Source organism: Phodopus roborovskii, unplaced genomic scaffold, assembly GCF_943737965.1.
Source record: "Phodopus roborovskii unplaced genomic scaffold, PHOROB, whole genome shotgun sequence".
Lineage (NCBI taxonomy): Eukaryota > Metazoa > Chordata > Mammalia > Rodentia > Cricetidae > Phodopus > Phodopus roborovskii.
The window spans coordinates 13,654,093-13,681,107 of NW_026126563.1; the positions used below are offsets into that span (position 1 = coordinate 13,654,093).

General features: G+C 43.8%; 1 protein-coding gene and 1 pseudogene across 1 annotated transcript; one reads left to right on the top strand and one right to left on the bottom strand.

Moving 5' to 3' along the window:
• The first annotated feature begins 3,252 nt into the window (after positions 1–3,252).
• Positions 3,253–3,954, top strand: Cetn1 (centrin 1). Its single transcript, XM_051202114.1, has one exon. The coding sequence runs from the start codon at positions 3,300–3,302 to the stop codon at positions 3,816–3,818; it is 519 nt and encodes a 172-aa protein (XP_051058071.1). The 5' UTR covers positions 3,253–3,299; the 3' UTR covers positions 3,819–3,954.
• Positions 3,955–21,653: 17,699 nt separating this feature from the next.
• On the bottom strand, positions 21,654–23,852 carry LOC127234961 (uncharacterized; annotated as a pseudogene).
• Positions 23,853–27,015: the final 3,163 nt, after the last annotated feature.

Consider the following 27,015-nt stretch of genomic DNA (forward strand, 5'->3'; position numbering starts at 1 on the left):
AACGCTTTCCAAACAAGTGAAAGACCTATATAGCAAGCACTTTGTGTCTTTAAAGAAAGAAATTAAAGAAGGTACCAGAAAATGGAAAGATCTCCCATGCTTTTGGATAGGTAGGATAAACATAGTAAAATTGGCAATCTTGCCAAAAGCAATCTACAGATTCAACGCAATCCCCACCAAAATCTCAGCACAATTCTTCACTGACCTTAAAAGGATAATAATCAACTTTAAATGGAAAAACAAAAGACCCAGGATAGCCAAAATGACCCTGTACAATAAAGGAACTTCAGGAGGCATCACCATCCCCTACTTCAAGCCCCACTATAGAGCCATAGTCCTGAAAACAGCTTGGTATTGTCACAAAAAATAGACAGGTAGACCAGTAGAATCAAATTGAAAACCCTGGTAATAACACATGCATCTATGAATGCTTGACAAAAAAAACTCAAGTCCAAATGGATCAAAGACCTCAACATAAATCCAGCCACACTGAACCTCTTAGAAGAGAAAGTGGGAGGTACCCTTGAACAAATTGGTACAGGAGACAGATTCCTGAACATAACTCCAGTAGCACAGACACAGAGATCGACAATTAATAAATGGGACCTCCTCAAACTGAGAAGCTTCTGTAAGGCAAAGGACACAGTTGACAAGACCAAAAGGAAGCCCACAGACTGGGAAAAGATCTTAACCAACCCTACATCTGACAGAGGGATGATCTCCAAATATACAAAGAACTCAAGAAACTAGTCACCAATGTACTTCATTCTCTGGTAGAAAATCCAACGTCAACAGACAGTTAGAGGTGACCCCGAAAGTGTGGCTGGGGAATATGGACTGCACCCCCTCTACAAGATGCTGGGCTTCTTCAGCCTGGCATCTGTGCCTGAATTCCCTGTTGGGGGATTATGACCTGGCTGTCAAGGTGCTGGAGAACACTGAGCTGGACCAGAGGAGCATGCACTCCTGTGTGCCCAAGTGCCAGATCACCACATACTATCATGTTGGCTTTGCGTATCTGATGATTTGTCCAACCAGGATTCTCTCTGGGTCTTTGCCAACATCCTCCTGTGCACCCAGAGGATCAAGAGTGTGTTCCAGAGGACCACATACAAGTATGAAATGATCAACAAGCAGAATGAGCAGACGCATGCTCTGTTGGCCATCCACAAATTTGAAGAGCTTAATTGAACCCTGAAGAAGATGGGACAGAGGCCCCGAAGACACACAGGAATGAAGAACCTGTTTTGATATTGTAGATGGGAAACATTCTTGCCACCAAGAAGCCTTATCTAAGTCAGCCATCGGCTGAGTTGAAACTTGTTCAAATCAAGGACTGGATGTTTTAGGGAGCTCTCCGTAAAGGGTCTTAATTGGAAAAAGAAAAGAGGGGGAGACTGGGTTTTAGTTCAGTGGAGAGTACTTTCAAAGCATGGGTGCAACCCTGGATTTAATTAATTCCAGGAAAACCAAATAACTAAACAAATTTTCTAAACACTCCATACATTCAGTATCAGATCACAGTCTAAAAACAGAACAAAACACATTTTGTAAAATACTCCTAGTATTATTGGATCTTTTGAATACCCCCTTCCTTTTGATGACTTAGAAGGTATTGTAAGACCAATATTAACTCTCATGCATTAAGTCAATGGATATCAATATTCCTTCAATATGTCAATTGCTCTTCTGGGTGCCTGGGAGATAGACGCTTTGCAATAAAAACTCTCCCAGGTGTAATCTGTTGCACGGATCAAGTACTGGTAAATGTAGATGGGTGGGGGGGCACAATGAATGCTAAAAATTAAAAGTTGCTACCTGCATTTGCTTACTTAGTCACTTTTTTCTTTTCTTTTCCCACCTGAAAAGCTTCCACTTTTCTCTTGTTTCTTTGGTTCACAGAGCTATCCCTTTAATTTCCAAATGACAATTTTAGGTCCCCACTTGTGCATCATCACCTCCCATGTCCAAACCAGAGAGGGACCACAGTAACCGAATACGACGGGATCTCCTCTAGGTGAGTGTGAAACCAACTCATGTGACCAAATGAAAGCATGCAGAAAGATTTATTACTTGCAGCACCTAAGGAGGCTACTGCCATTATCTACAAAACAGTGCTCTTGCCACATAAAGGGTGGGAGTTTTATTTCAGAAGCCTACACAGAAGCTACATAAGAAAAGGCATATTGGAGCCTAGCCCTGGGCATGTTTGAGGTAAGGTCATATATCACAGGCTTAAAAGGTAAGACGGTAGGCATGAAACTTCCAGGCACTTGTGTTGAGGATCTTAAGAGTAGAGTTATCTTTAGGTGACCTTGACTGTTTCCTCAGAGGGTTTCCTGTGAGTTTTGAGGTGGACCTAAAAGAAAGAATAACTTTGAAAGTACACTCATGACCTTCTAAAGGGACAGTAGACGTCTCTTTTGTAAAGACAGTTTGACCCTACATCTACCTTTTTTTACTACCAGAGTGTGGATTTCTGTACAGCCTTGAGTGCATGATAAGCTGTGAGAGTAAAAATATTGCTTGGTTTTCTAAAATACATGCCAGCATACCAGAAATACAATACTTCCTCCCTCAGCTGTTCAAGTCAAAAATTCATCAAGTACTTCAAACCCGGGTACTAAAGTGAACCCTACTGGGTATTACATCTCATGGTTGAGAAAACTAATGTCAGGAGAAAAACTTCCTCAAATTTTCCACATAATCGATTCCATCTTACCTGTTTCCTGATTATGTCTAGTAGAGCACAAAGTGTGATCTGAGTATTCCTTCTTTTTTTAAATTTAGTACCAAGTGATCAAACTCAATCTTGATTACCCGACCTTTGTCCTTGGATAGCCTCAGACTGAGGAAGTTCTTTTAATTAGTATATATATATATATATATATATATATATATATAACATATATATACATACATACATATATGTATAGATATATATGTGTGTATATATATATATATGTATGTAGAGAGAGAGAGAGAGCTTAGGACTTTCAAATAAATATATACAAGGGGCTACAGAAGCAAACCAATGTCTTGGAGAGATCTGCATGTGCCCCAGAATTGTAGAGACAACAGTAGCCCCAACAAGGTTCTTGCCAGCAGGTATAAACTAGCAGAAAGTGAATGACAAACTGAGGGAACTGTGGATTATAACACAAATAACATCTCACTGATGGGCCAGGGCTCTACGGTCCAGACATTAGGCGCATAGGGTCTGGCGCAGGCGCAATAGCAGGGGCACCTAGCACACGCGCAGTGCCAGGGCACCGTTAAGGACCCAATTGTGGTGGAAGATGGCGTCCAACTTAAGGAAGTCAAATGTGGCCTCCACCAGCTACAAGAGAAAGGTGGGTCCTAAGCCTGAACTCACCGAAGACCAGAAGCAAGAAGTTCGGGAAGCCTTTGACCTCTTTGATTCTGACGGGAGCGGGACCATTGACGTGAAGGAGTTGAAGGTGGCCATGAGAGCCCTGGGCTTTGAACCCAGGAAGGAAGAGATGAAGAAAATGATTTCGGAAGTAGACAAAGAGGCCACAGGAAAGATCAGCTTCAATGACTTCTTGGCTGTGATGACCCAAAAGATGGCAGAGAAAGATACCAAAGAAGAAATTCTGAAGGCTTTCCGATTGTTTGATGATGACGAAACCGGGAAAATCTCATTCAAAAACCTCAAGCGTGTGGCCAACGAGCTGGGGGAAAACCTCACGGACGAGGAGCTGCAGGAAATGATCGACGAAGCTGATCGTGATGGTGATGGAGAAGTGAATGAGGAAGAGTTTCTTAAGATCATGAAAAAGACCAATCTTTATTAAGTGACTGGCTGGGGTCCCTGCTTCCGCTTTTGTGAAAGTATAACGGAACAGTTGTGGTCTGTTCCCCCTTCCTGCCTGTTTATCTTTGATTGGCTTCTAAGCCTCTAGATCAATTATAATTTAAGGATACTTACTATGTGAGTTCTGTTGTTTAATTCTCAAGAGCAAAAACCTCAATTAAAGGTCCTCGAGGCTGGAGCCCACTCACAACCCATTCATTAAACTGAACACAAGACAGTTTCCTAGGTCAAACGAAATTGGCTCGCTGGTCACTTCTGTGACTTTAAATAACATAAATACACTGGTGATTCCTTCAAGTCATGTTCGAGTATGGTGAGTTAGAATTCAGGAGATTCAAGCCATTGCTTTTCACATAAATGGATACTGCTCTGAAGGATAATAATATGGCTACTTAAGAACTACTTAAATTATGGAAAGAGTCTCCTCAATAAAACCTTGCTTGCCCTTCAAAAATAAAAAATAAAATGTAGGTTTTGCTGAGTGTGGTGACACACAGCTATAATCCCAGCACTTGGGAGGCAATGTATAAGGGCAGCCTAGGCTACATACTTCCAGGTCACCTGGAGATTATAGAGGGGAATCCTGTTTCAAAAGGGTATTGGGGAGATAGCTCACATGGTAAGGTACCTTCTGTGAAAGCTTGGAAAATCCCAACACCCATGTAAAGTCCAGTGCTATCTTCAAGACTTGAAGATGGGGAAACAAATCAGAGATTTCTAGAGCTTATTGGCTGTCCAGCTTTAGCTAATTAGTGAGTTACAGGTTAATCAAGAAATACTGACTCAGTATAGTGGGCTGGGTGTGGTAGCAGTTGTCTTTAATCCCAGCACTTGGAAGGCAGATGCAGATGGATTTCTGTGGGTTCAAGGCTAACCTGGTTTATACAATGAGTTTTCAGGCTGGCCTGGGCTGCATAGTGAGACTCTTGTCTCAAAAGAGAAAATAGTGGTGAGCACATACATGCCCATATGTATACTGGTACCTGCTCACACACATGCACATATCCACACAAACATATATATCCATACATATAGAACTGGACTTTAGCTCTCTGTACAAGATGACTTGTCTATAGACTTCCCTTTGGGAGGTGGTTAACTGCAATGGTTACTATTTTCTAGCTTTATTGCAGGCCAGTCTGCCTTTAATTAGTCTAAATTATCTACTGAGGGGTATGGAGAGAGGATTATGCAGACTTAGCACAGGATAAAAATGGAATTTAATTATGACCTAAGCAAAGTATAAGTTTTTAAAGAAATTAAGCTAACTATTCGGCTTGTTTGTTGAGGCAGGAGGTTTTTTTGTTTTTGTTTTTTGTCCCAGACTGACCCTATATTCAATATGTAGCCAAAGATGACCTTGAATTTCTACCTGCCTCTACCTCCCAAATACTGGGGTTATAAGGAATTCGTACTACCATACCCAGTTTAGGCAGTGCCTGGGATAAACTCAGGGCCTTCTTCATACTAGGCCAGCTCTGCCAACTGAGTCACATACCCTTGGGTTTGTTGAAACAAGGTTTCATTTGTATCCCAGGCTAGCTTCAAACTTCTCCTGCATTAGCCTTTGTGGTCCTAGGGATCTAAACAAATTATTTACAAATGCATGTTCTTAGTTCAGGTTTGTTTGTTTGTTTTTTAATATATCTGATGTATGGGACTGAGGACATGGCTTAGTTGGTAGACTACTTGCTGCTCAGACATGAAGACGTGAGTCTGGGTCTCTATAACCTACATAAGGAGAAGCCAAGTATGCCTCTGTAGTCCCAGTTCTAGGAGTTGGGGAAGGAATGGGAGAGGCAGATCCCAAGCTCACTGGCTAACCAATGCAGCCAGTGGGAAGAAATTAGGCTTACCAGTTCAGGGCATTTACACCACAGATGACAAGGTCCAACTCTTCAAGTCATTCTCTTCATCAGATTTGACGCCAAATAACTTGAGTTTGTCTTTTTAAAATAAAGTCTAGTTTCAGTGGAAAAGATCTGTCTCTTCATAATGTTCAGAAGAAATTTCTGGGGCCAGGAAGGGAGAAGCTGATAAGAAACTCTTTGGGATAAGCCTCTGATCATCGAGGCAACACTTGTTTTGAAGAAATGAAACTCACCCGACTTTATAACTGGTGATGTCCTTTTCTTTCTGTCCTTTTTTGAGGGAAGAGCAGTTTGGGGGTTTGGTTTTGAAATGGATCTCATGTAGCCCAGGCTAATCTCTAACTCAAGAGTAGCTCTGAACCCATTGTTCTGTCCCAGCCTTAACATGCTGACTCTGGAAGTATCTCTCACCATGCCTGAATGGGGATGCCATTTTCCAAGTTCTGTAGAAATGTAGCATTTGCAACTGCATTTCTAACGAAGTTACCTGAGGCAGAGACAAGGCAAGCCAATAGGAGATTCTTCCTATTAAATGCACAACACAAGCCCTTGATTTAAAAAGCCACCGCCTTTGCCTTTACAGGTACGGGCAGTGTACTGCTGTGTGGTGAGGGAGGTCCATGCTAGGTTACCCACAACTATTTTCCTGGCTAAACTTGGGGAAAATTACTTCTTTGAGCCTCATTGTCAATAAAGTAAAATAAAATGAAAACCCCATTACTTTGTCAAGATAGTGTCACAATTATGAACACCCTATGTAAATGAATCTGGTACAAATATATGAGGAAAGGGGATATTAAGAAACAATCAGTGAAATGTAGCAAAATGGAGAGGCCAGAGAATAAGCTCGTTTCCTCTCCCACACAGAGCACAGCAGGCTCAGCACATTGATCAAAATAAGCACACCTCTTCACCTGAGCTTGCCATCCTATCAAAATAAACACATGCCCTCACCTGCACGCATCCAATAAGGGGGGGGGTGGTGTTTGGGTTTCATTGGGGAAGATAGTTAAAAATGTTTGGCTGTGTAGTGGGGAGCTTGCAATTTACCCTGAATTCCCATCCCTGAAACTGTATCTTTCACCATGGGGAATCTGTGAGCCTGAGGTCCGGGGACAGAATCTGGCTTGTACAGAACCGCTTGACAGCTATATCAGGGCTGCAGCTGATCAGGCGTCCCTATCTGAAAATCGCCGCCAAACCACAAATAGAGGCTGAAACCCTGCCATGAGTCCAGACCCTGCACAGGGCCCTGCTAATGTTTATTTGGTATTGCTTCCCAGCCCCCTGCTCTGTCTGCCCAGGGAGGTATTGTCTCCCTAATCATTCATCCTTGTGGAGGTCTTGCCACGACACTGCTGTGTGTTCTTTTCTTTTTTGTTTCAATGTTGAGGTGCTGGGGCCTGAACCACAGAGCCTCTCACAGGCTCGGCAAGTGCTTTACCACCGCACTTCATCTCAAGCCCTGTTTTCTTTTTAAATTGAGTTGGGTTGCACATCAGTCACCTTTGGGCTTCTACAATGAAGTACTGGAGGTAGGCTGCTGAGATGATTTTCATGATGCTCAGTGTTGGAGACTCAAGGATGTGTCATGCGCATTGACTCCATTCTCGGTTGTGCTGCCGCCACAGGGAAGAGCAATGGTGTCCCATGTGGAAACGCTTAGATTAATAGAAATGGGTTAATATTTAAGGCAGAGCTAGCTGATAATAAATTAGTAACTGGCCAATAGAATTGTATCTAATACACCGTCTCTGTGTGTTAATTGGGGCTGGCGCAGTAGTGGGCCAAGACCGGCAGGGGAAAACCCACTCATAACAACAAACAAAACAAGCAAATAAATGGACATTTCTCCCCAGGAGGATCAGGAGTCCTTCTTGTTCCCCCCCACACACACACTCCCCTTAGCTGGAGAGAAACGACTTCTTCTGGCTTCTCACTCAGACCACAGGAGATCTGCTTCTGCTCTGGTCTCTGAGCAATGCATAGCCTCCAGTTTCCTATGTGCCATGCTATTAGCTAGGAGCAAAAGACCACATGCACGTAGGGGGTATCACTGCATGGCAACAGCCCAGTGGCAAGTGAAGGACAATACTTGGGAACAGAAATTCCTCTTCTTCCTGCTGCTGTTCATTTTGCCCAAAATAAAGATGCTCTCAGGTCAGGTAAGTGCACTTCCTGGGTGCTCCACTTTCTTGGAGGTGGGGAGAACTTCATGTTTTATTCTGGAGAATACTATACTACAGTTGGTTGCTTCAGAGGCTGCATGCAAAATTCAAGTGACCCACTGGGCTATTCCTATCTATATCTTTACATTTTTAGAGATGCACCATACATACAAACCCATTGGCGAAAGTCACACAGTCATGTCCAAATAAAAATGTGAACCACAGAGAATTCTCAGCTCAGGTTGCCTCCTTTATCAAGCCAGGAGACCAGATGGCCAACGATGCTTGTTTCTTGGTAAGCCCTGAGTACCCAAGCTACTGAAGCTAAGATCTACCCACAGTACTTCTGAACACACAAAGTGGTGCCCAACATCCATATTCCTTTCCACTCCCTGGGACCTTTCCCTCCACACTGGAAACCACAAATGCAAACTAAAGGCCATTCTCACTCGCCTTACCACAGGATTTTCAAACTCCTCTCTGAACACTGGTGCGCCCTTTTCTGTCCCTAACAGTGATAGGTGGGGAAGTTTCCAGAAATATGTAGCAGCTCTGTTACCAAGAAGAAACCAGACATTGTTGCCTAATAAAAAAGCTGTAAGTGCAGAATGAGGAACTACATGGGAAATGAGCTGATAGGGAAAGACGCTCAGGAATGTGAAAGAGTATAACTGACTTCAACTTTGTATGACCCTGAAAAGTCAGAGCGATCTATTTTCCCAGGTCCCTCAACTAAGGAGCTGAGCTATGGTTATCTCCCGAGTCTTTCTGTGGGCGGAACTAAAGTAAGACCTCACCTTAGCCATCATCCTTCCCGGGAGTCTTTAGGCTCCCTGCCAGTTTCCTGACCCTTCAGCACCCTTCCTGGAGTCCCAGCTAATGAGACAACTCCTTTCATTAAGTCACCTCCTTGGTGGTAGTAGGTAGAGAAAGGGCTCTCTGTGATAATTCCAAGCAGTGGTGGGCAGAGGGTCAGGCCACCAATACAGGGTTCCCGGCTAGTTTTCTACAGCTGCTCCCAATTTTCCATGGGCTCACCTTTAAATTAAAAGAATATCTGCACTTTCAAGAATTTGAAAACAAAGCCATGTGTGAGAATATGAGATTCACTTTTACGCCCTTGCAAGCAATGAGATGCATTCCCTTTTCCACACTGAAACAAAAAAACAAAACAAAACAAAACCAGTTAATCCCCTCCAAATAAAAACCAAAACCCAATAACTGTTTTTCCCACTCCACCCCAGAATGTCATATATGTAAATTATCCCAAGTTAATCTTTAGTATGTGCCCATGTTGTTTCAATTGACTACATTTTAAAATATATTGTTCTCTTTTAACAGCTTCTGGCAACTGTTTCAGAACTTGAAATGTACTAGCAAAATGAGTACAATTAGTAAATACCATTCAACAAAATACAAACAACATGAGAAGCTTTGCGGTGATGTGTAAAGTTTCATATTTGTACGTGTATGTGCATGCGCGCGCACTGTATTTGTGTAGTAAATCTGTGTAGTCTAATCCCAGGTACAGGGAATAGTGTTGTTTGTGGAGAGGATCAGAAGAGAATGTTAGTGTCTTGTTTTCTTTTTCTCTCCACCTTAGTCCTTGGAGACAGGGTCATTTACTGAACCTGGAGCTAGGCTGGCATTTAGCAAGCTCCAGCAATTCTGTCTCTCCCTCCCTCATGCTGCGGTTACAGGCCCACAGAGCAATGCCCAGATTTTTATGTGGGGGCTGAGATCCAAACTCAGGTCCTTCTGCTTGTGCAGCAAGCGCTGTTTCCTACTGAGCCATCTCCCTATGCATGTCTGCGCTCTCATGAGAAGGCCCCGGAGTGTGTGTGGAGGTCACAGAACCTGTGGAAGTCAGTTCTCTCATTCCATCAAGTGAGCTTCAGGGACTGAACTCTAAGTCATCAGCCTTGGTGGCAAGTTCCCTTACCCACAGAACAACCTCACTGACCCCCACTACCTCTTATCCAGCAAAATCCAGTGTAACTATAGAGACAGCAAACTGACATGGTTATCAAATTTGCTTTTAAATGCCTCTGAGTGTTTTTGTGTTCAAGGTAAGAATGTGCTGTGATAGAAATGGTGAAGAGACCAGGGTTAGGCAGGGTTCTGTGTCTCTTCCGTAACAACTTTGTCATATTGGACACATTAACTTCTTTGATTCTTGGTGGTTCATTAAGTTGTTGTTTATTTTTATTTTACTCCATTCTGGGGAACAGGATGCTGGAGGTCAAACCCAAGGCTTTGAGTGTGCCAGTCAAATGTTCTACCAAGCCACACCTCTAGCGCTTATTTTATTCACTAATAAATAGCTCTTGTAATAACACTCATAGTGCTAAACGAGATTCTATACAAAGTGTCTAACAGAGTGGATGACATTGTATAAAATAGTAAAGGCAGCTCTTCCTTTAGTTTTGCCTCAACTGTCTGTTTTGATTTTTTGAGACAGGGCCTTGTTAAATGGTTCAGAGTGGTCATTTATATAGCACAAGCACACTGGTCTCAAGTTCACAATCCTCCTGCCTCAGCTTCTACAGGGTTGGGTTTACAGTCATTGGCCACTGCACCTGGCTTCATTATTAAGTTTTAATTGGTGTTTTAAATGTTTAGGAAAACTAGTGCCAGCAAGACGGCCTAATAGGTAAAAGTGCTTGCCATCAAGCCTGATGATCTGAGTTCGAGTACTGGGACCCACACACTCCTTAGGCTCTTTCTCTGTCTTCCACATGGGTACTGTGGCATGCTGGCATGTAGTTCAAGGGTAGAGTGCTTGCCTGGCATGAATGCGGCTGTTGGTCTGATCTCTTACCACAACAAACAAACAGCCCCAAATAACTACTGTGTTACTATTAGACTTTCATGACCAACTTCTGTTGCCATCGCAGTACATTCAGGTATTGTAACTGTGTATGAAAGGTGACAGAACATGATCCTTTCGCCTCCAAATGAGAGAGTTCTCTCTCCAGTAAGTTATATGCATCCATAGAAAGCGATTTGTGTCTTCATAGCCCCGTGTGCTCAAAAACTCAGTCCCCAGTTGGTGGTGCTGTTTGGGGAGGTTGTTAGATTTGGAAACTTAAAAAAGTGAATGACTGACAGCCAGGCCTTGAGGGTTACAGCCTGGCATCTGACTCTCTCCGATTCCTAGTCTACCCAGATGTGAGCGAGCTCTGGCCACCACGCCTTCTGTGATGGTTTGAAAGAAAATGGTCCCTAAAGGGAGCCACACTATTGGGGGGTGTGACATTGTTGGAGGAAGATTGTCACTGTGGCGGTGAGCTTTCAGGTCTCTTTTCTCCATCTTCACACAGTGTGACTGTCAGTTGGCTGCCGTCTGGTCGAGATGTAGCAGTCTCAGCTCCAACAAACACATCTGCCTGCATGCCTCCATGCTCCCTGCCATGAAGATAATGGACTGAACCGCTGAAAGTGTAAGCCGCCATCCCAATTAAATGTTTTCTTTAAGAGTTGCTGTGGTCATGGTGTCTCTTCACAGCAAGAAAAATCTGAACTAAGGTAACCCGTGTTTGGTATAGGGCTTTTTGTTTAATGGCCTATGATGTATTGGGGAAAGCTTGTCCCCTGTTGCAGGGTAACTCTATTTAAACTCTCTTTATATATGTATGTCACATGTCACCCCCTCCCCTCAAGTCTAAAGGGTTGGAAAGATTGTAAGAGCCGAAAATAGTGGACATCTGTAGGAAAACATTATTTGCTGAACATTAAGCTCAGCCAGTCACAAAACAAAAGAAAAAGGCATGGAAATCAGTGGGGAATTCTTGGGGGAGAATTGATCGTCCAGTAGGAGTGGAGAGGTGAAGAAGAAGGTAACGAGGGATAAAAGATAGAATCTCTGATATGATTAAATAAATATCTGTTGAATTTAAATTTAGTAGCCGCTCAAAGAATTTTGCTTGGTTATACAAAGATGCATTGGCCCAAACTCAGTGCCAGGTGCTGGAGCTCCAAGGATACAGGAGAAATGGCTTGCTCCAGGGTCTTCTACCTATAGAAATACATAGGTGCTGGTTTGTCTGTTTGCCACCTTCCCCCAGATCCGCTATTTACTTTTCTCTGCCTCAAGGATTTGAACCTTGTAGGCTGCAAGACTGACTCTGTACGCCGTGGTTTTTGAGTTGAGCCAACACGAAGCATTGTTTAATATGTCAGCTTCTCCACTACTACAGTAGCTTCCCCCAAGGCTCCTGCACTCACTGGGCTCCTGTATCTAATAACTGGTACATTAATTCCCCCATCACTGAAAATAGTCTTGTTATAAAATTATTTGTCTGATTTTCTCTGAATGTATCTTCTGTTTCCTGCACAGAAGGCTCTGACTGTGCCAGTAGGAAAATCATTGAAGTAAGTACGACAGTGAACGTATACACCAGTAGAGTGATACAATACACTATTAAGGCTGCCTAGAGAATGTAGATGATACATAGCTTCTTCTTGAGCTGCAGACTGAAGGACAAATGACTTGGAGAATAGAAATTTGTATTCCATTGTTAAATAAGCTGTATAGGAAAAATATATTGAACAATATTAGAAACATATGTACAATATGTTTTAGCAAAATTTATCTCAAATTTGTATCAGTATAGAACATTTGCATGCAATATACATAAATCTAATCCAATGTAAAATATTTAAAACTGGTAGTTCCTTTTAAGAGTAGATGCAATAATCTACCTTTTCATGGTATCATATCTATATCCTCCCTTTATTCTCTTCATTGTAGATTCAGAATCTACCCTTTTTATCCTATCATATCTGGTTTCCTCTTTTTTTTTTTTCCAAATAAAAACCTTGAATATAATACCCTTTGTTCAACTTTCTTTTTAATAGTAATCAAAAACATTTTGTAACCAATCCCCCTAAACAATGACAAATGTCCATAACTCAATGAGTGACTAAAACCACCCACCCCATCTCTTGGGAAGTTACTTCCTGCTGTCTGAGGGCAACAGCATCTTTAGAGGACCCCCCCAAAAGAAAATTTGGGTTAATTGTCAATCGGTATCATTTGTTGTCCAGGCTACGCATAATGAGCATGCGCAGAGCTTGTTTCAAATCCTGGCTAAAGTAGACTATGAGGCAGGATCACCTTAGCTAACTACCTGGAAATTGTTCTGAGCAGTGTCTGTGAGGCTGGATCATCTCAAAGTCACCTTGAAATTGTTATGGGCAGTTTGTAGTCCAAAGCTTATCTTTAGTTGGTGTTTTTCAGCATAATGGTATTGTCATAATATTGGTGAAATTGTCATTATGGGGCCCCATCCTCCTTTTGGAGACTTCAAATGTCACTATTAGGTGTTGTCATAGTCTATTGTAGAAAACTGATGAGACTCATATCAGAAATCATGTACATGAAGGTAGAAAAAAAATTTTTTCTAGAGTTGTTTAGTACTCTATATGATCATTAATATGACAAAATTATGAGATTAGTAGCAAAACAATAGTCCTAAATGTTTTTCTTCTGTACCATATCAAATAGCTCTTCTGACATGAGGAAGAGATTTTGAATTTTACTTTAACAAGCATGCTTGGGTTTAGAGAAGGAGAGAGTCACACTCCAACTTCAAAGCCAGCTTTTAACTTTAATTGAATGGGACTGCAAAAAGAACATTTGTGATGGGAGATGGTATTCTACAAATATGTTTCTGTTATTGGTTAATGAATAAAGCACTATTGGTAACTAGGAAGGCAAGATAGGCAAGACTTGGAGACAAGGATTCTGAGAGATACAGTAAAGAGATTCAAGATGTAGGGACTTGAGAGAAGATGTTTGGACCCTTGCTCTGGTAAGATAAGACCACATGGAAACACTTAGATTGATAGAAATGGGTTAATATTTAAGATAGAGCTAGCCAATAAGAAACACTAGTAACAGGCCAACAGTTTTATATCTAATACAGTGTCTCTTTGTGTGTTATTTGGGGCTGATGCAACTGTGGAATCAGGCTGGCGGGAAAACTGTTCATTACAAAATGGCGCCTGCAATGTGGGGACTAAGAACTTCCACTTAAAACTTGACAAAAGCTTAAAAAGGGATTTAAGAAACCAAAGAACAGAGACAAGCAAGTCTTCTTGGTAGCAGCATTTTTCTCAGTTGGGCTCTGTTTCACTAGAGAGAAGCAGAGATTTGTGTGGCTCCTTTAAGGGAGGTTTCCTGACTCCGTATAATCGGCAAACCCTGCTAACAACTTAATGGTGTGTATGAGAGCTGGCAATGACCGTGACCACATCTCCATGCCAGAGCATGCTGCTAGATGGTAGCATAGACCAAGGCAGTGAGCACAGCTCTCAATGCTGATGGTAAATATACCCCCCGCCATCTTGGATAGACTGTGGCTAATATAGCCCCGGCTTTAATTTTAACAATGTTGTTTAGCAGATAAAAGACTCGTGACCAGAAGGAGATAAAGATTTACAGTAAAGACAAATTCACATTAAAAAAAAAAAAAAAAAACCTCTAAAGGTTTACAAATGTGTTTTAAAATATACGTAGGCTTGGGAGAGAAAAAGAAACAGGATGAAGTGGCTTAAAAAAAATAGTAAGAATCAGAGTAGCTGGGTGTGTTGGCGCACACCTTTAATTCCAGCACCAGGGAGGCAGAGGCAGGTGGATCTCTGTGAGTTTGAGGCCAGCCTGGTCTAAAGTGTCAGGACAGGCTCCAAAGCAACACAGAGAAACCCTGTCTCAAAAAACAAACAAAACAAAAGGGCGTGAGCTTGGGAAGAGAATGCAGGGGAAGGCATTCACATGATAAAGTAAGGCAAGGAAAGTCATAGCACGGCACGACATGGCAAGACAAGACAAGGAAAGGAAAGTCAGGGGAAGGTACACACACGGCAAGGCAAGCCCAGACATGTGGATGGCAAGGCAACACAATGCAAGAAAATACAAGGTACGGCATGGCGTGCACATCACTTGGCAAGACACAGCAAGGGAAGGCAAGGCATGCTCATGGCACTGAAAGGAATGGAAAGGCTACCATGCACACAGCAAGAAAGGCAAAGCATGTGCATGGCAAAGCAAGTCAAGATAAGGCACATGCATGCCAGAGCAAGGCAAGGCAAAGTAAGGCAATGTAAGCCTGACACATGCCAAGAAAGGCATGGCAAGGCATGCAAATGGGTAGACAAGGCAAGGCAAGATAGGTGCAATGAAAGGCAAGACAAAGCAGGGAAAGGCAAGGAAAGCAAAAGGTACATTAAGACAAGGGAAGATAATGCATGTGCATGGCCAGGAATGGAAATGGAAAAGCAAGACAAGTGTATGGAAATTCAAGGCAATAAAATTAAGGCGTAGCAAGGCATGTGCATAACAAGGTAGGCAAGGCAAGGCGATGTATAGGTTTGGCAAGGAAAGTAATGACAATGCATATGAACGGCAAGGAACAACAAGGCAAGCCATGCAAGGCATCCAAATGGAAAGGTAAGTCAATCCAAGTCATAACAAGGTATGCACATGACAAGAAAGGGAGGCGAGCACATGGCAAGGAAAGGCAAGGCATGTACATGGAAAGGCAAGGCAACGTATTCACATGGGAACACGCGACAATGCAAGGCAAGGTATCCTCATGGACATGGCAAAGCAAGGCAACTTAAGTCATATGCATGGCAAGGAATGACAATGAAAGATAACCACCTTCTTGGGAAGAGAAGGTTAAGAAACTCAAGGCAACATATGAGCACGGCACAGCAGAGCAAGGGAAGGCAATGTAAGGCATGCATATTGCAAGGCAAGGAATGTGCATGACAATGAAATTCAAGTGAAGGTAAGACAAGGCATGCCCATGGCATGGCCAGGCAAGGCAGAGTAATGCAATGCATGGCACTACATGGTAAGGCAAAGAAAGTAAAATCAAGTCAAGGCATGCACATGGGAAGGCAAGGCTAGCCATGCAAATCATGAGCGTGGCAAGGAAAGGCAAAGCAAGACATGGACATGTAAAGGGAAGGGAAGTCACGTGCACAGCAAAACATGGCAATGCTTGTGCATGGCATGCACACGCAAGGCAAGGCAATGCATGTGCATGCCAGGGGAATATGGCAAAATAAGGCAATGAACGCCCAAGGGAAGGCAAGTCAGTGCAAGGAAAGGCATGGTAATGACAAAGAAATGAAAGGCAAAGCAAAGCAAAGCATGCACATGGATGACAAGGCAATTCAAGGCAAGGCAAGTCAGTGCATGCACATGGCATGGAAAGGAAACAAAAGAAAGGAAAGAAAGGAAAGGAAAGCCAACGCAATACATGTGCTTGGCAAGGCATGACAAGGCACGGTATGGCCATAGCAAAGCAAAGAAACGAATGGCAAGGCAAGGCATGCTCTTTGCCTTCCGTTGCATTGCCTAGGCTTCCCGTGGAAATGCATTGCCTCTCCTTGCCTTACATTATATTTTTGTCATGCTAATACTGTAACCTTGCCTTTACCTGGCTTGCTGTGCACATTACTTGCCTCGCTATGTACATGTGTTGCCTTGCCTTAACTTCTTTTGCCACGCCTTGCCTTCCAATGACTTGCCTTCCATGCCTTGCCTTCTTTGCCATAAATACCTTGCCATGTGGATGCCTTCCCATGTGAATACCTTGCCTTGCTTTTCCTTGCCATGCACATGACTTTACATGACTTGCCTTGCTGTGCATACACCTTGCCATGTCTTGCAGGATACTTGCCTTACCTTGAATTATCTTGCCTTCCAATGGGCATGACTTGTCTTGCTTTGCCTTGATTTTCCATGTACATGTGATGCCATGTCTTCTTGTTTTTTCATAGAAAGTTATTTTATTATCAGAACAGTATGCTTCCTTATGTTTAAGATCTATGTATATTTTTTTTCAAGTACCAAAGTTCCTCCATCTTTTCCAAGTGAATATACAGGAATGTAAAAATGGATGATTGTGCATACTGCCCACCCCATCTCCACCTAGTCTGGCTCACTGGAAAGTTATGTTCTGCACACAGCCTACTGGAATAGCTGTGTCCTCTCTTCTACCTATTTATTCTCAAAGCAGCACTCAGGCGTCCTCTTGCTGAGTTCTTTTCAGCGTAAGAAAATCTATGAGCTTGTGAGCATCTTCCCCGGTCTTGGGCAGTCAGTAGCTCAGATCCTGTCTCAAAGAAACAAACAAAAATATAAAAGTAAAACAAAACTTAACGGAAAGAAGGAAAGAAAGGAAAGAAGGAAGAAAGGAAGGAAGGAACGAAGGAAGGAAGGAAGAAGGGAAGACAGAAAGACATAAGGCAGGTTGGTTAACTTCCTGATTGAGTGAATTGGCAGTTAACAGTCCTAAGTTTAATTCCCTTGGATCTGATGCCCTCTTCTGGCATAAAGGTGTACGTGAATATTTATATACATTAAACAAACAAATGGACAAATAGAAGAACAAATGAACAAACAGAATAAATGAATAAATAAATAAATTGATGGGTGTGGGGTTCATGACAACCAACCAAAGATATGGGAAAAAAAGTGAGGTGTCCATCCTCCCCCTTGATTTCATGCATTCAATCAGTAAAGTTCAAAAAGCCAACTGGTCGACCTACATTAAAAAAAAAAAGAAAAAGAAAAACAACAATAGCAAAAAAGGTACAATTAAATAATCAGTCATAAACACAAATATAATTCACTTGGAAATAAGCAATTAATGGACAGCAATTCTGGGGATCTGTTTTATGAGGGATTGGGTAAAGCCTGGCCTCCAGGCAGCTCCATGACATTCAGGTCTCTTTTATATTTTATTTTTATTTGTGAAAGTGCTTCTTAGTGTGTAGAACATACTGCCCAGAATTGTTTCTGTGTGCCAGACCAAATGTGAACTCAGAGATCCAGCTGCTCTGCTTCCCGAGTGCTGGGAATAAAGGTGTGCAACACCACACTAGGCTTCCTTTTATTTTCTTAACCCCAGCAATATTTAACAAAAATAATGTAGCCACTGAGCCATGAACACACACTCATACACACACACACACACGCACACACACACTCAGATACAAGCAAACACAATCAAATAGAACTCCAAGAGCTAGGTGTGGTGACTCTTAACCTTTAACCCCAGCATGAATGAGTTGGAAGCCAGTCTGTTCTTAGCAATTTATGTTTCCAGGACAGGCTGGCAGGACTAAGAAAACAAACAAATAAATAAATAGTATGTATCTGAGAGAGAAAAAGTGGAGGGGTGGGGTCACCAGGCAGAAGGGAGGAGAGAGAGAAAGACAGAGAGAGAGAGAGAGAGAGAGAGAGAGAGAAAGACAGAGAGAGAGAAAGACAGAGAGAGAGAAAGACAGAGAGAGAGAGAAAGACAGAGAGAGAGAGAAAGACAGAGAGAGAAAGACAGAGAGAGAAAGAGAGAGAGATAGAGAGAGAAAGACAGAGAGGTTACACTAAGCTCTTTTTTATATTCATGTCTTCCTCTCTCTCTCTCTCTCTCTCTCTCTCTCTCTCTCTCTGTGTGTGTGTGTGTGTGTGTGTGTGTGTGTGTGTGTGTGTGTGTGTGTGTGTGTGTGTGTGTCCCCATGATCCAGTGCCTACACTATTTTTCTGATAAACATTCCTGGAGTTACAGAAGTTAGAGCAAGCCAGTTGTGGTGCTTGACTTTAATCTCTGCACTTGGGAAGCAGAGGCAGCTGGATCTCTGTGTTCTGATTTGGCCTGGGAAAGGAAGAATTCCTGGGCAGGAAGTTTTTTCTACACGTTGAGAAACCCTGTCTCTAAAATATAAAAGAGACCTGAGTGGCATGGAGCTACCTAGAGCCCAGGACTTATTCTTTCCATCGTAATTCAGATCCCCTGCACTGTTGTCTGTTTTGTTTAATTGTTTGATTTGAAATGAATTATAGTGTGTTTATGACTGTATTAAATTTTACATTTTTTTCTTGTTTTGTGAGGTTTTTTTGTTGTTGTTGTTGTTGTTTTTAAAGATTTATTTATTGGCCAGGCACTCGGGAGGCAGAGGCAGGCCGATCTCTGTAAATTAGAGGACAACCTCCAAAGCTACACAGAGAAACCGAAAAAACAAAAAAAAAAATGCATTTATTTATTATGTATACAGAGTTCTGACTGCATGTATGCCTGCATGACAGAAGAGGGCACCAGGTCTCATTACAGGTGGCTGTGAGCAACAGTGCCATTGCTGGGAATTGAACTTAGGACCTTTGGAAGAACAGTCACTGCTCTTAACTTCTGAGCCACCTCTCCAGCCCATCTCTCCATTTTTTTTTTTTTTTTTTTTTTTTTGGAGAGAGAGAGAGGGTCTATCTGTGTCATCCTGGCTGTCCTGGAACTAGTTACATAGACCAGGCTGGCCTCGAACTCATCCTGCCTCTGCCTCTGAAGTGATGGAATTAAAAGAGCACTTCATCACCTCCCAGTTAGTTTAGCCCCTCTCTCTCTCTCCTTCCCTTTTGGGCTAGTTAGGAGGGGAGAAATGTCAGGGTGTCTGCTCCCCAGAAGTCCCCGCCCAGGCCAGGTATTTGCATAAGGGCCTCCTTCATTTCCTAGGGAGGAACTCAATGGGCCTCCCATTAACATATGACTGGTATGGCCTGTTGCCAGGCAGTGTTGGTGCAAGCCTTTAATCCCAGTGCTCACTGGCTCACTCCGGGAAGGCAGAGCCAGGTGGATCTCTGTGAGCTCAAGGCCAGCCTGGTCTACAGAGTGACTTCCAGGACAGCCAAGGCTTCATAGAGAAACCATATCTCAAAACCAAAACAAAACAATCCCAAGACAAAAGCATATGATGACTGGTGCCTATTGTTAGACTCCTCAACCCCTGACCTCAAGCCACACCCAGTTCACATTCCCCTTGTCTCCCATTTAATCCTAGGCACAACTATACAGTCTGAATGAAAAGCTCCTGGCAGAACCCTGATGTGCCCTCAGATAGTGGCAGCCTCCTCTTCTCCGCACACACATCCACACAGCCTCTTAGACCCCCCCCCCTCCGTGAAGCGGGAGGTCCCTGGCACGAAAGCCTTCCTTCCTACATTGGGGTGATGAAGTTTCTTCCTTTTTTGCACCAGACAGGCTGGTGTCCAGTCCCAGAAGCAGATGCAGGTGGGCCTCTGATCAAACACAAGAAAATAAAATAAATAAATTGCTTTATCTGAACAGTTTTTTGTTTTTGTTTTGTTGTTTGTGGGTTTTTTTTTTTTTTTTTTTTTTTTTTTGAGACAGGGTTTCTCTGTATTGTTTTGGAACCTGTCCTGGAACTAGCTCTGTAGACCAAGCTGGCTTCGCAGAGATCCACATGCCTCTGCTTCCTGAGTGCTGGGATTAAAGGCGTGCACCACCAAAGCCCAGTATAACGTGGTAAATAAGAATCTGAGAAACGATAGGCTGATGGAGAAATCATTTACATCAGAAACAGATGACTGCCCAAAGTTTCCTGTCCCAAGGATGCCTCCAGATGCTCTGTCTCCCACCAGGAAGCAACAGCTCGATCTGGGGTACGGGACCCCAGACCTAGTTAGTCCCCCCTGGTCACGCCCACACCTGTCCCCATGCACCAATGGGCATGGTCAGTGCAACAGGTGTGGGCAGGTTGGATATCTTACTACAGCCCAGCCTATCTGAACAGTTCTAAGACATATAATGGTTTGCTACTCAGTCCTTTCCTGCCTTATTTCCTCTGGCTCACCAGGCAGCACCTTCCTCACCACAATGCTACCCCCTTCTTCTCTGTCTGGGTCACAAGTGTGTGTGTGTGTGTGTGTGTGTGTGTGTGTGTGTGTGTGTGTGTTTCTGTCTGTCTGTCCTATCCCTCCATTTGTCTGTCATCCACAGTTCAACCAGCACTGAAAAAATCAACCAAACAACACCATCAAACAGAATGTCAGGAGTGGCTTCGCAGCTTGATGTGCCAACACTCACCTTTTAGCACCAGTGCGTTGGAGGCCAATCTGTTCTTCTCAGCCAGTTATGTTTCCAGGACAGCCAGGCAAGGATGGGAGATGTTGTGGGTTGGAGACCAGGATAGCCAGGGCTACACAGAGAAAGCAAAGCAAACAAAAATCCAAAAACCACCGACACACCATCCAACATGGAGGGATGGATGAATGGATGGATGGAAAAGAAAAATGAAAATAATGACCCGTATGACAAACAAATAAATAAATAAATGAGCTATATTCAGGGTCAAGGCTAGAAAAACCCTGTCGTGAAGAAACAAAATTAAAATAATGATGATGAGGAGGAGGAGAAACCAGCATAGCCAGTTTGAGACCATGTCTCAAAAAAAAGGGGGGGGGGGGACAAAACAAAATAAAATACCACCACCACCATTGGCCCTGGCCCTAGGGGAGCCCAGTGGCCCTGGCCTTCTTGAAGGATTAGCATTAACCAGCTGACAAGGCACACAATGTCTTTATCTCCTTTTATCTCCTGAGATCTAGAAGATCTCCTATCTTCTAGAGTATACTGTCTTCCATGTTCTGGGGTTTTGAACTACAGGCAGCAGGTTGACACCCTGGGCTGCCTGCTTGTCTTCCTGATTGGCCATCTGATTCTCTTTCAAGATGAAATCTTTGGCCATCTGGTGCCCAAGGCAATGTATAATGGCCAGTTTTTTTTGTTTTTGTTTGTTTGTTTGTTTGTTTTGTTTTGTTTTTTCCCAAATGTAAGGCTTCCAGCAAGCTTAGAATTTCTTCTTTGTTTTTGACTTCCTTCCCTGCTGAAGTGAGCAGCTCCCTTTGTTTATAGATAGTCCCATGCACATGTGCAGTTGCAAAAGCATACTTGCTGTCCGTGTAGATGTTTATGGATAGGCTTCCAGGGAGATTGAACAGGAACCAGGGTTCCTTGCTGGATCAGTCTTTGATATGGGATCTAATTTCTTCCCGAGCCTCTCTACCCATGGGATACTGTTTGACACTGGTGTAGCACTAGCTTTCAGCTGAATAACCTGCGGAGGTACTTGTTTCGCCAGGCCCATTCCGGATATTTCAGACCAGGTTAAGGGAGTTTGGGTCAACCACCAGTCCATATTGGAGGATTCAGCCCCATCCCAACAGTCTAGGCCAAGCCCGGGCTCCTCGTGGAGTCTGTACTCATTTTTTAGTCTAACAGTGAGGACTTGCAATTCATTTCCCTGTTTATCAGTTACTGATGGCTGTTCAGAGTCAAAATGAATCTGGGCTCCTACTTTTGACAGAGTGTCTCTTCCTAACAGAGGGTAAGGGCATTCTGAGTAACCAGGAATGAGTGGAATACCCGGCCCATGCCAAGGTCCACTGTTCTTCCGGTAGTCCATGAATACTGCCGTTGCCCTGTGGCACCCATTACCCAAGATTTTTTGCCTAATTTAATTTTCCTAATGGCTCAACACGAATGCTCTGCTCCGGTATCCCCCAAAAATCTGACTGGTCGCCCCTCCACTTTCAAAGTTACCCTGTGCTCTGGGAGGGGGTCCGAACCCCGCCTCCCCTAATCTTCATCTTCCCCTAGGGCTAGGACCTTTGATCCCTTGTTTCTCTTTTTGGGGCAGTCCTTTGCCCAGTGTCCTTTCTCTTTATAATATGCACACTGGTCTTTGTCAAGTGGGGTCCTGTTGTCCAGGTTTCCTGGCTATCTAGGGCCTGTTTTAAATTTTTTAACTTTTTTTTCTCTCTATTATTTTTTCCATTAACCACTGAGGCCAAGATTTTAGTCAAATTATTTTCCTGTCTTTTGTCACACCTTTTTTCTCTCTCTTTTCTTTTTTCTGTTACTTCTCTTCAATCTCCCTTTTGTAATACACTTTCTCTGCCTCTTTCACTAAATCACGCAGCTCAGCTTCCTGCAACCCTTCCAGTCTCTGGAATTTCTTTCTAATATCCTGGCCTGATTGCCACCGAAGCTCTTGGGGCTTCTGAGGTAAGGTCAAAAGGAGTGAACTGCCTTAAGGTTTCCATGAGCCTTCCAAGAAACACCGAGGGAGGTTAGGTCAGTCCCTGCATTACCTCTCTTACCTTAGCCTGAAAGATCCCCAAGAGACCCCAAGAGTTTGGAGCCTGTCAGGGGGAAGGCCCTTGCCCTCAAGAGACGAGACCAGACCACTGGATGCAAGTGCAAGAGGTTATTTATTGTTTACACAGGTACCTGTGGACGCTTCAGTCTTTCAGGGGACTGAGTGTGCCGAGGTTAAAACTCAGGCAGTTTATATAGGGTTGGGGTGGCAAGAAGCAGGCTTACAGAAGCAGAAGCATGGTTACAGGGATTTCATTGTTTCATCTAAATGTAGCAGTTGTAGTTAACCAAGGACAGTTGGTTATTCGGGTTGGGCACAAAGAATACAAAGAATTCAGTTATGACTCTCTCAGCATCCCGGATACCGTCCTGCTGACCTTGCTTTTGGTCCAAGCTGCAGACCACAGATATCTGGTTGGCGTTGGATGAGAGCAGCACCTGGTTCCCTCCTGTACTTTTCTCATAACTTGACCTTGGCAAATTAGCAAGAGCAATTTAAACAGGCAATAAGCATAGTGGGGGTCTTTCAAGCCAAACTGGTGGGCCTTCTCGTGGCGGCGCCTCGGAGACCCGCCACCAGAGCCGGCGATAGCCCTTCAAGCTCTCCCTACCTTTAGCGGTGTTGAAGTCCCAACTGGGGCGAGTCAAGGGGAATCCCACGTCAATCTCGTTTTGCAGCTGCGGGGCCCCAGGGACATTTTTTTTTTTTTTTTTTTTTTAGCCTCTAACAGTATTCTCTCCAGGTCCTCGGTTGTGAAGAGCATCTCCAGCAGCTGTTGACAACCATCCCAATTAGGCTGGTAAGAGAACATAAGGAACTCCACCAACCCTGTAAGGCGTTGAGGATCCTCTGAGAAAGGGGGGGGGGATCAGTTTTCCAATTATAAAGATCTGAGGAGGTGAAAGGCAAGTACTGGAGAGTCTGCAACTGGCCACCTGGCACTGGGGTGGGGGGGCGGGCAAACGTGCACAGCGGCAGGGTCACAACCCCTTCCATCTGCTCCGGCATGTCTACTGTCCAGCTTCGAGTTCCAGCATCAGGTCCTCCCGCTGCCGGAGTCTGAGCTTCAGGAGGGGCGGAAAGTCCCCCTGCAGCACCCTGGTCTAGCTCATCCATCCAGGTGAAGGATCAGAACTGTATCAAGAATAACTTTGAGAGGCATCGAGGAAGGATAGCGGTAGCCTCTGTCTGGTCACCTCACGGGGGCCAGAGCAGGGAGGGCACCCGGTGTCTGCCGCACCCCTGGCCCATGGCCGCTCCACTGCGGCTTGTCCCCAGCAGTGGCAACGTGCTCCTGGGGGCAGGTTCTTGATCAGGATGAGAGCCAGGTCCAGTCTGAAAAACAGTTGCTTTAACAGTTTAGATAATCTCAGAATTAAAAGTTCCCTCTGGTGGCCATCCAACATCTAATGTCGAACCTCAACTGACGAATTATGGGCCTGAGACTTAACTTCAGTCCAGTGATCAATAGTCAAACTAAGGGGAGTTGTCAGTCGTCACTGTCTGTCCCACACAGAACAAAAACGCATGAAACAGAAACTAACAGTTCCAGACACAGGCGATCTGTCTGCATCTTCCACAGCAGGCAAAAGAATCGGATGGCTGTGGACTGGGAAGCTTCCGCTTCAACAACAGAACTTGGTCCTCGGTCCAACAGAAGGAGGCCACCAAGCGTCCCTGGGCCTCCACACCTCCCAAGGTGTCCCCCAGGGCAGCAGCCTGTGATCCTCCTAGAATGTCTGCTGATCACAGTCCTCTGGTCCTTACAGCCCAAGAGGACAGCTGCAAACCAAAAGTGCACGTTCCAGAAAACAGATACTCAGATCAGAGATGCCATCCGACACACAGACACACACACTCGAGAGGGGTGTTTGCAGATTCCCAGCCAATGCACCAAATGAAAGACCCTCAGAGCAAGGACCTTCACGCTCCCACTCAGGAAATGTGACACCCCAAATTACTCACGAGAAGCGGTCTTGATGCAAATGGCATGAGGAGTTTTTATTCCAAGTGCACTGGGGTCCACAGTCATACGCCACGCAGGGGTAGAGGACTGAGGACCCTGAGTGCAGAAATGAGACAGCTTTTATAGGATCACAACAAAGCCCGCACATCCCAAACCAATCATCTCACAGCATCAAGAGCCCGAGCGATATGAGCCAATAAATTTAAACCATTCTAGACCAATCATTATAATGGAAAGGCAGCTTATGGTATTGATGGAAAAGAATATGTAGTACAGACAGATCCAGCTTCAGCTCAGATAGTTGAGTTACGAGCTGTTGCAATAGTTTTTCAGCTAATGAATGATTCATTTAACTTACACTGATAGCCATTATGTTTTCAGAGCTCTTCAAGTTATAGAGATAGTTCCATACATTGGAACTAGTAACAGTCAGGTTAAAATACTCCAATTGCAGCCCTGCAAAGACCGCTCCCAACATCTGGGAAACATCACTGAACAGGTACACAAGAACAAAAGTACATTCTGAGGTATGATATGCACATAATCACAAATAAAGTAAGTCTAAAAGTACTTTTAAAAGAAGGCTGAAGAAGGTACCAGAATGACTATGATTGTAATGAAACTCATCCTATTGTGATGAAATGTCTATAAAAGGAATCTTATTATACTTAGTGCCATAGGCTTGTAATTGTTGGAATTGGGATAAGGAAGCAAGGGTTTCAAAATTAAGTTAAGAGTTCATCCGGGCTACAAAGGGCATCCAAGGCCCATTTGGGCTATGTGAAGCTTTGGGCAACAGACAGGAAGGGGGATGTTCTTTTCCAAAGGAGAATTTAAACATAGTATAAGGATGGAAAAATACAGCCTAACTCTCCAATGACCCCAGGAAGCTAGAAGTTTAAAAATACTAGATAACTTAAATTCCAGACCCTGCCCTTAGCCAGTAAATAGGCGATAGGTCACACTCCTTGCAGCTTACCTGACTTTGTAAACTGCTTGTGAAACCCCCCCTCCAGTGACCTAACCTAACTGCCATTTGTCACCCCACCTAGGAGCCTGCACAATGCAGACCTCCAAGGCTGTAGGAAACTGATTGATCTATAAAGCGTGGGCTTGGGTGGTTTAAATTGATTGGCCCCCGCACTGCTCCGGCTCTGGATGCTATAAGATGATTGGTTTACGATGCGGGCTTTGTTGTAACCCTATAAAAGCTGTCTCAATTCTGTACTCAGGGTCCTCGGTCCTCTACCCCTGCATGGCCCATGACTGTGGACCCCAGTGCACTTGGAATATAAAAGACCTCATGCTTTTGCGTCAAGACCACTTCTCATGAGTGATTTGGGATGTCGCCTTTCCTGAGTGGGAGTGTGAAGGTCCATGTTCTGCAGGTCTTTCAATAGTCCCTGCCTAGACAGGAAACTAGCCCAGGTGCTGGCACTCAGTAGAAAATGAACAGGTAACACGTTGGTGATTTGCATGGGAAATAAAAGGTGCAGATGGGCCAGAGCCATGGCACAGCAGGTAGAGGCGCCTGCTGCCAAGACTGACTCCTTGAATTCCAGAAAAAAAGAGAAGAAAGAATACGAAAAGGGGACATCACAAGTGTCCAGAAGAAAGGGAAGAATAGTTAAGGGTAGATGTAATCAAAATCGCACACCTACGAAATTTTCAAAGAATAAACAAAAATAATCTTTAAATTTTTGATCTAGGATGGTTAGTGTTAATTACCAACTTGACAGAATTGAGAATCACATGAGGATGGTTTTGATTACCTTAACTGAAGTGGGAAGAGACACCCTGCCTCTGCCTCCCCAGTGCTGGTGAAAGACAAAAAAGTATAAAGTTAAAGAAACCCCTCACTTGAAATGAAGGACTAACCTGGAAACCAATTCCTTGGAATTTGCTAACTTCCCCTCACAAGGCCCTGAAATAACAAGATACCAAGAATTCACACTGCCCCTCCTTTCAGTGAGTCAGCAGGTGGTGAATAGGGTCCTTAAGAAACAAAGAGATAACTGCACCTCTGGTTTGGGTTTGCCCAGACAAGATTAATTAGCACACCCTGAGGCCCTAAGGTCTGTTGACCCTAATAGCAGACCATCTGGCCTCAAAGAGTAACTACTCAATGGACAGAGGGCCCCACCCCCTCCCTAAGCTTGTGGGTTTTGCCTTTAAAAACACCTGTGTGTGGGGGGGGGGGGGCTG

Bases quoted from the DNA above. Each gene is read 5' to 3' on its own strand.
- Cetn1 (XM_051202114.1), top strand. From the start codon at position 3,300: ATGGCGTCCAACTTAAGGAAGTCAAATGTGGCCTCCACCAGCTACAAG.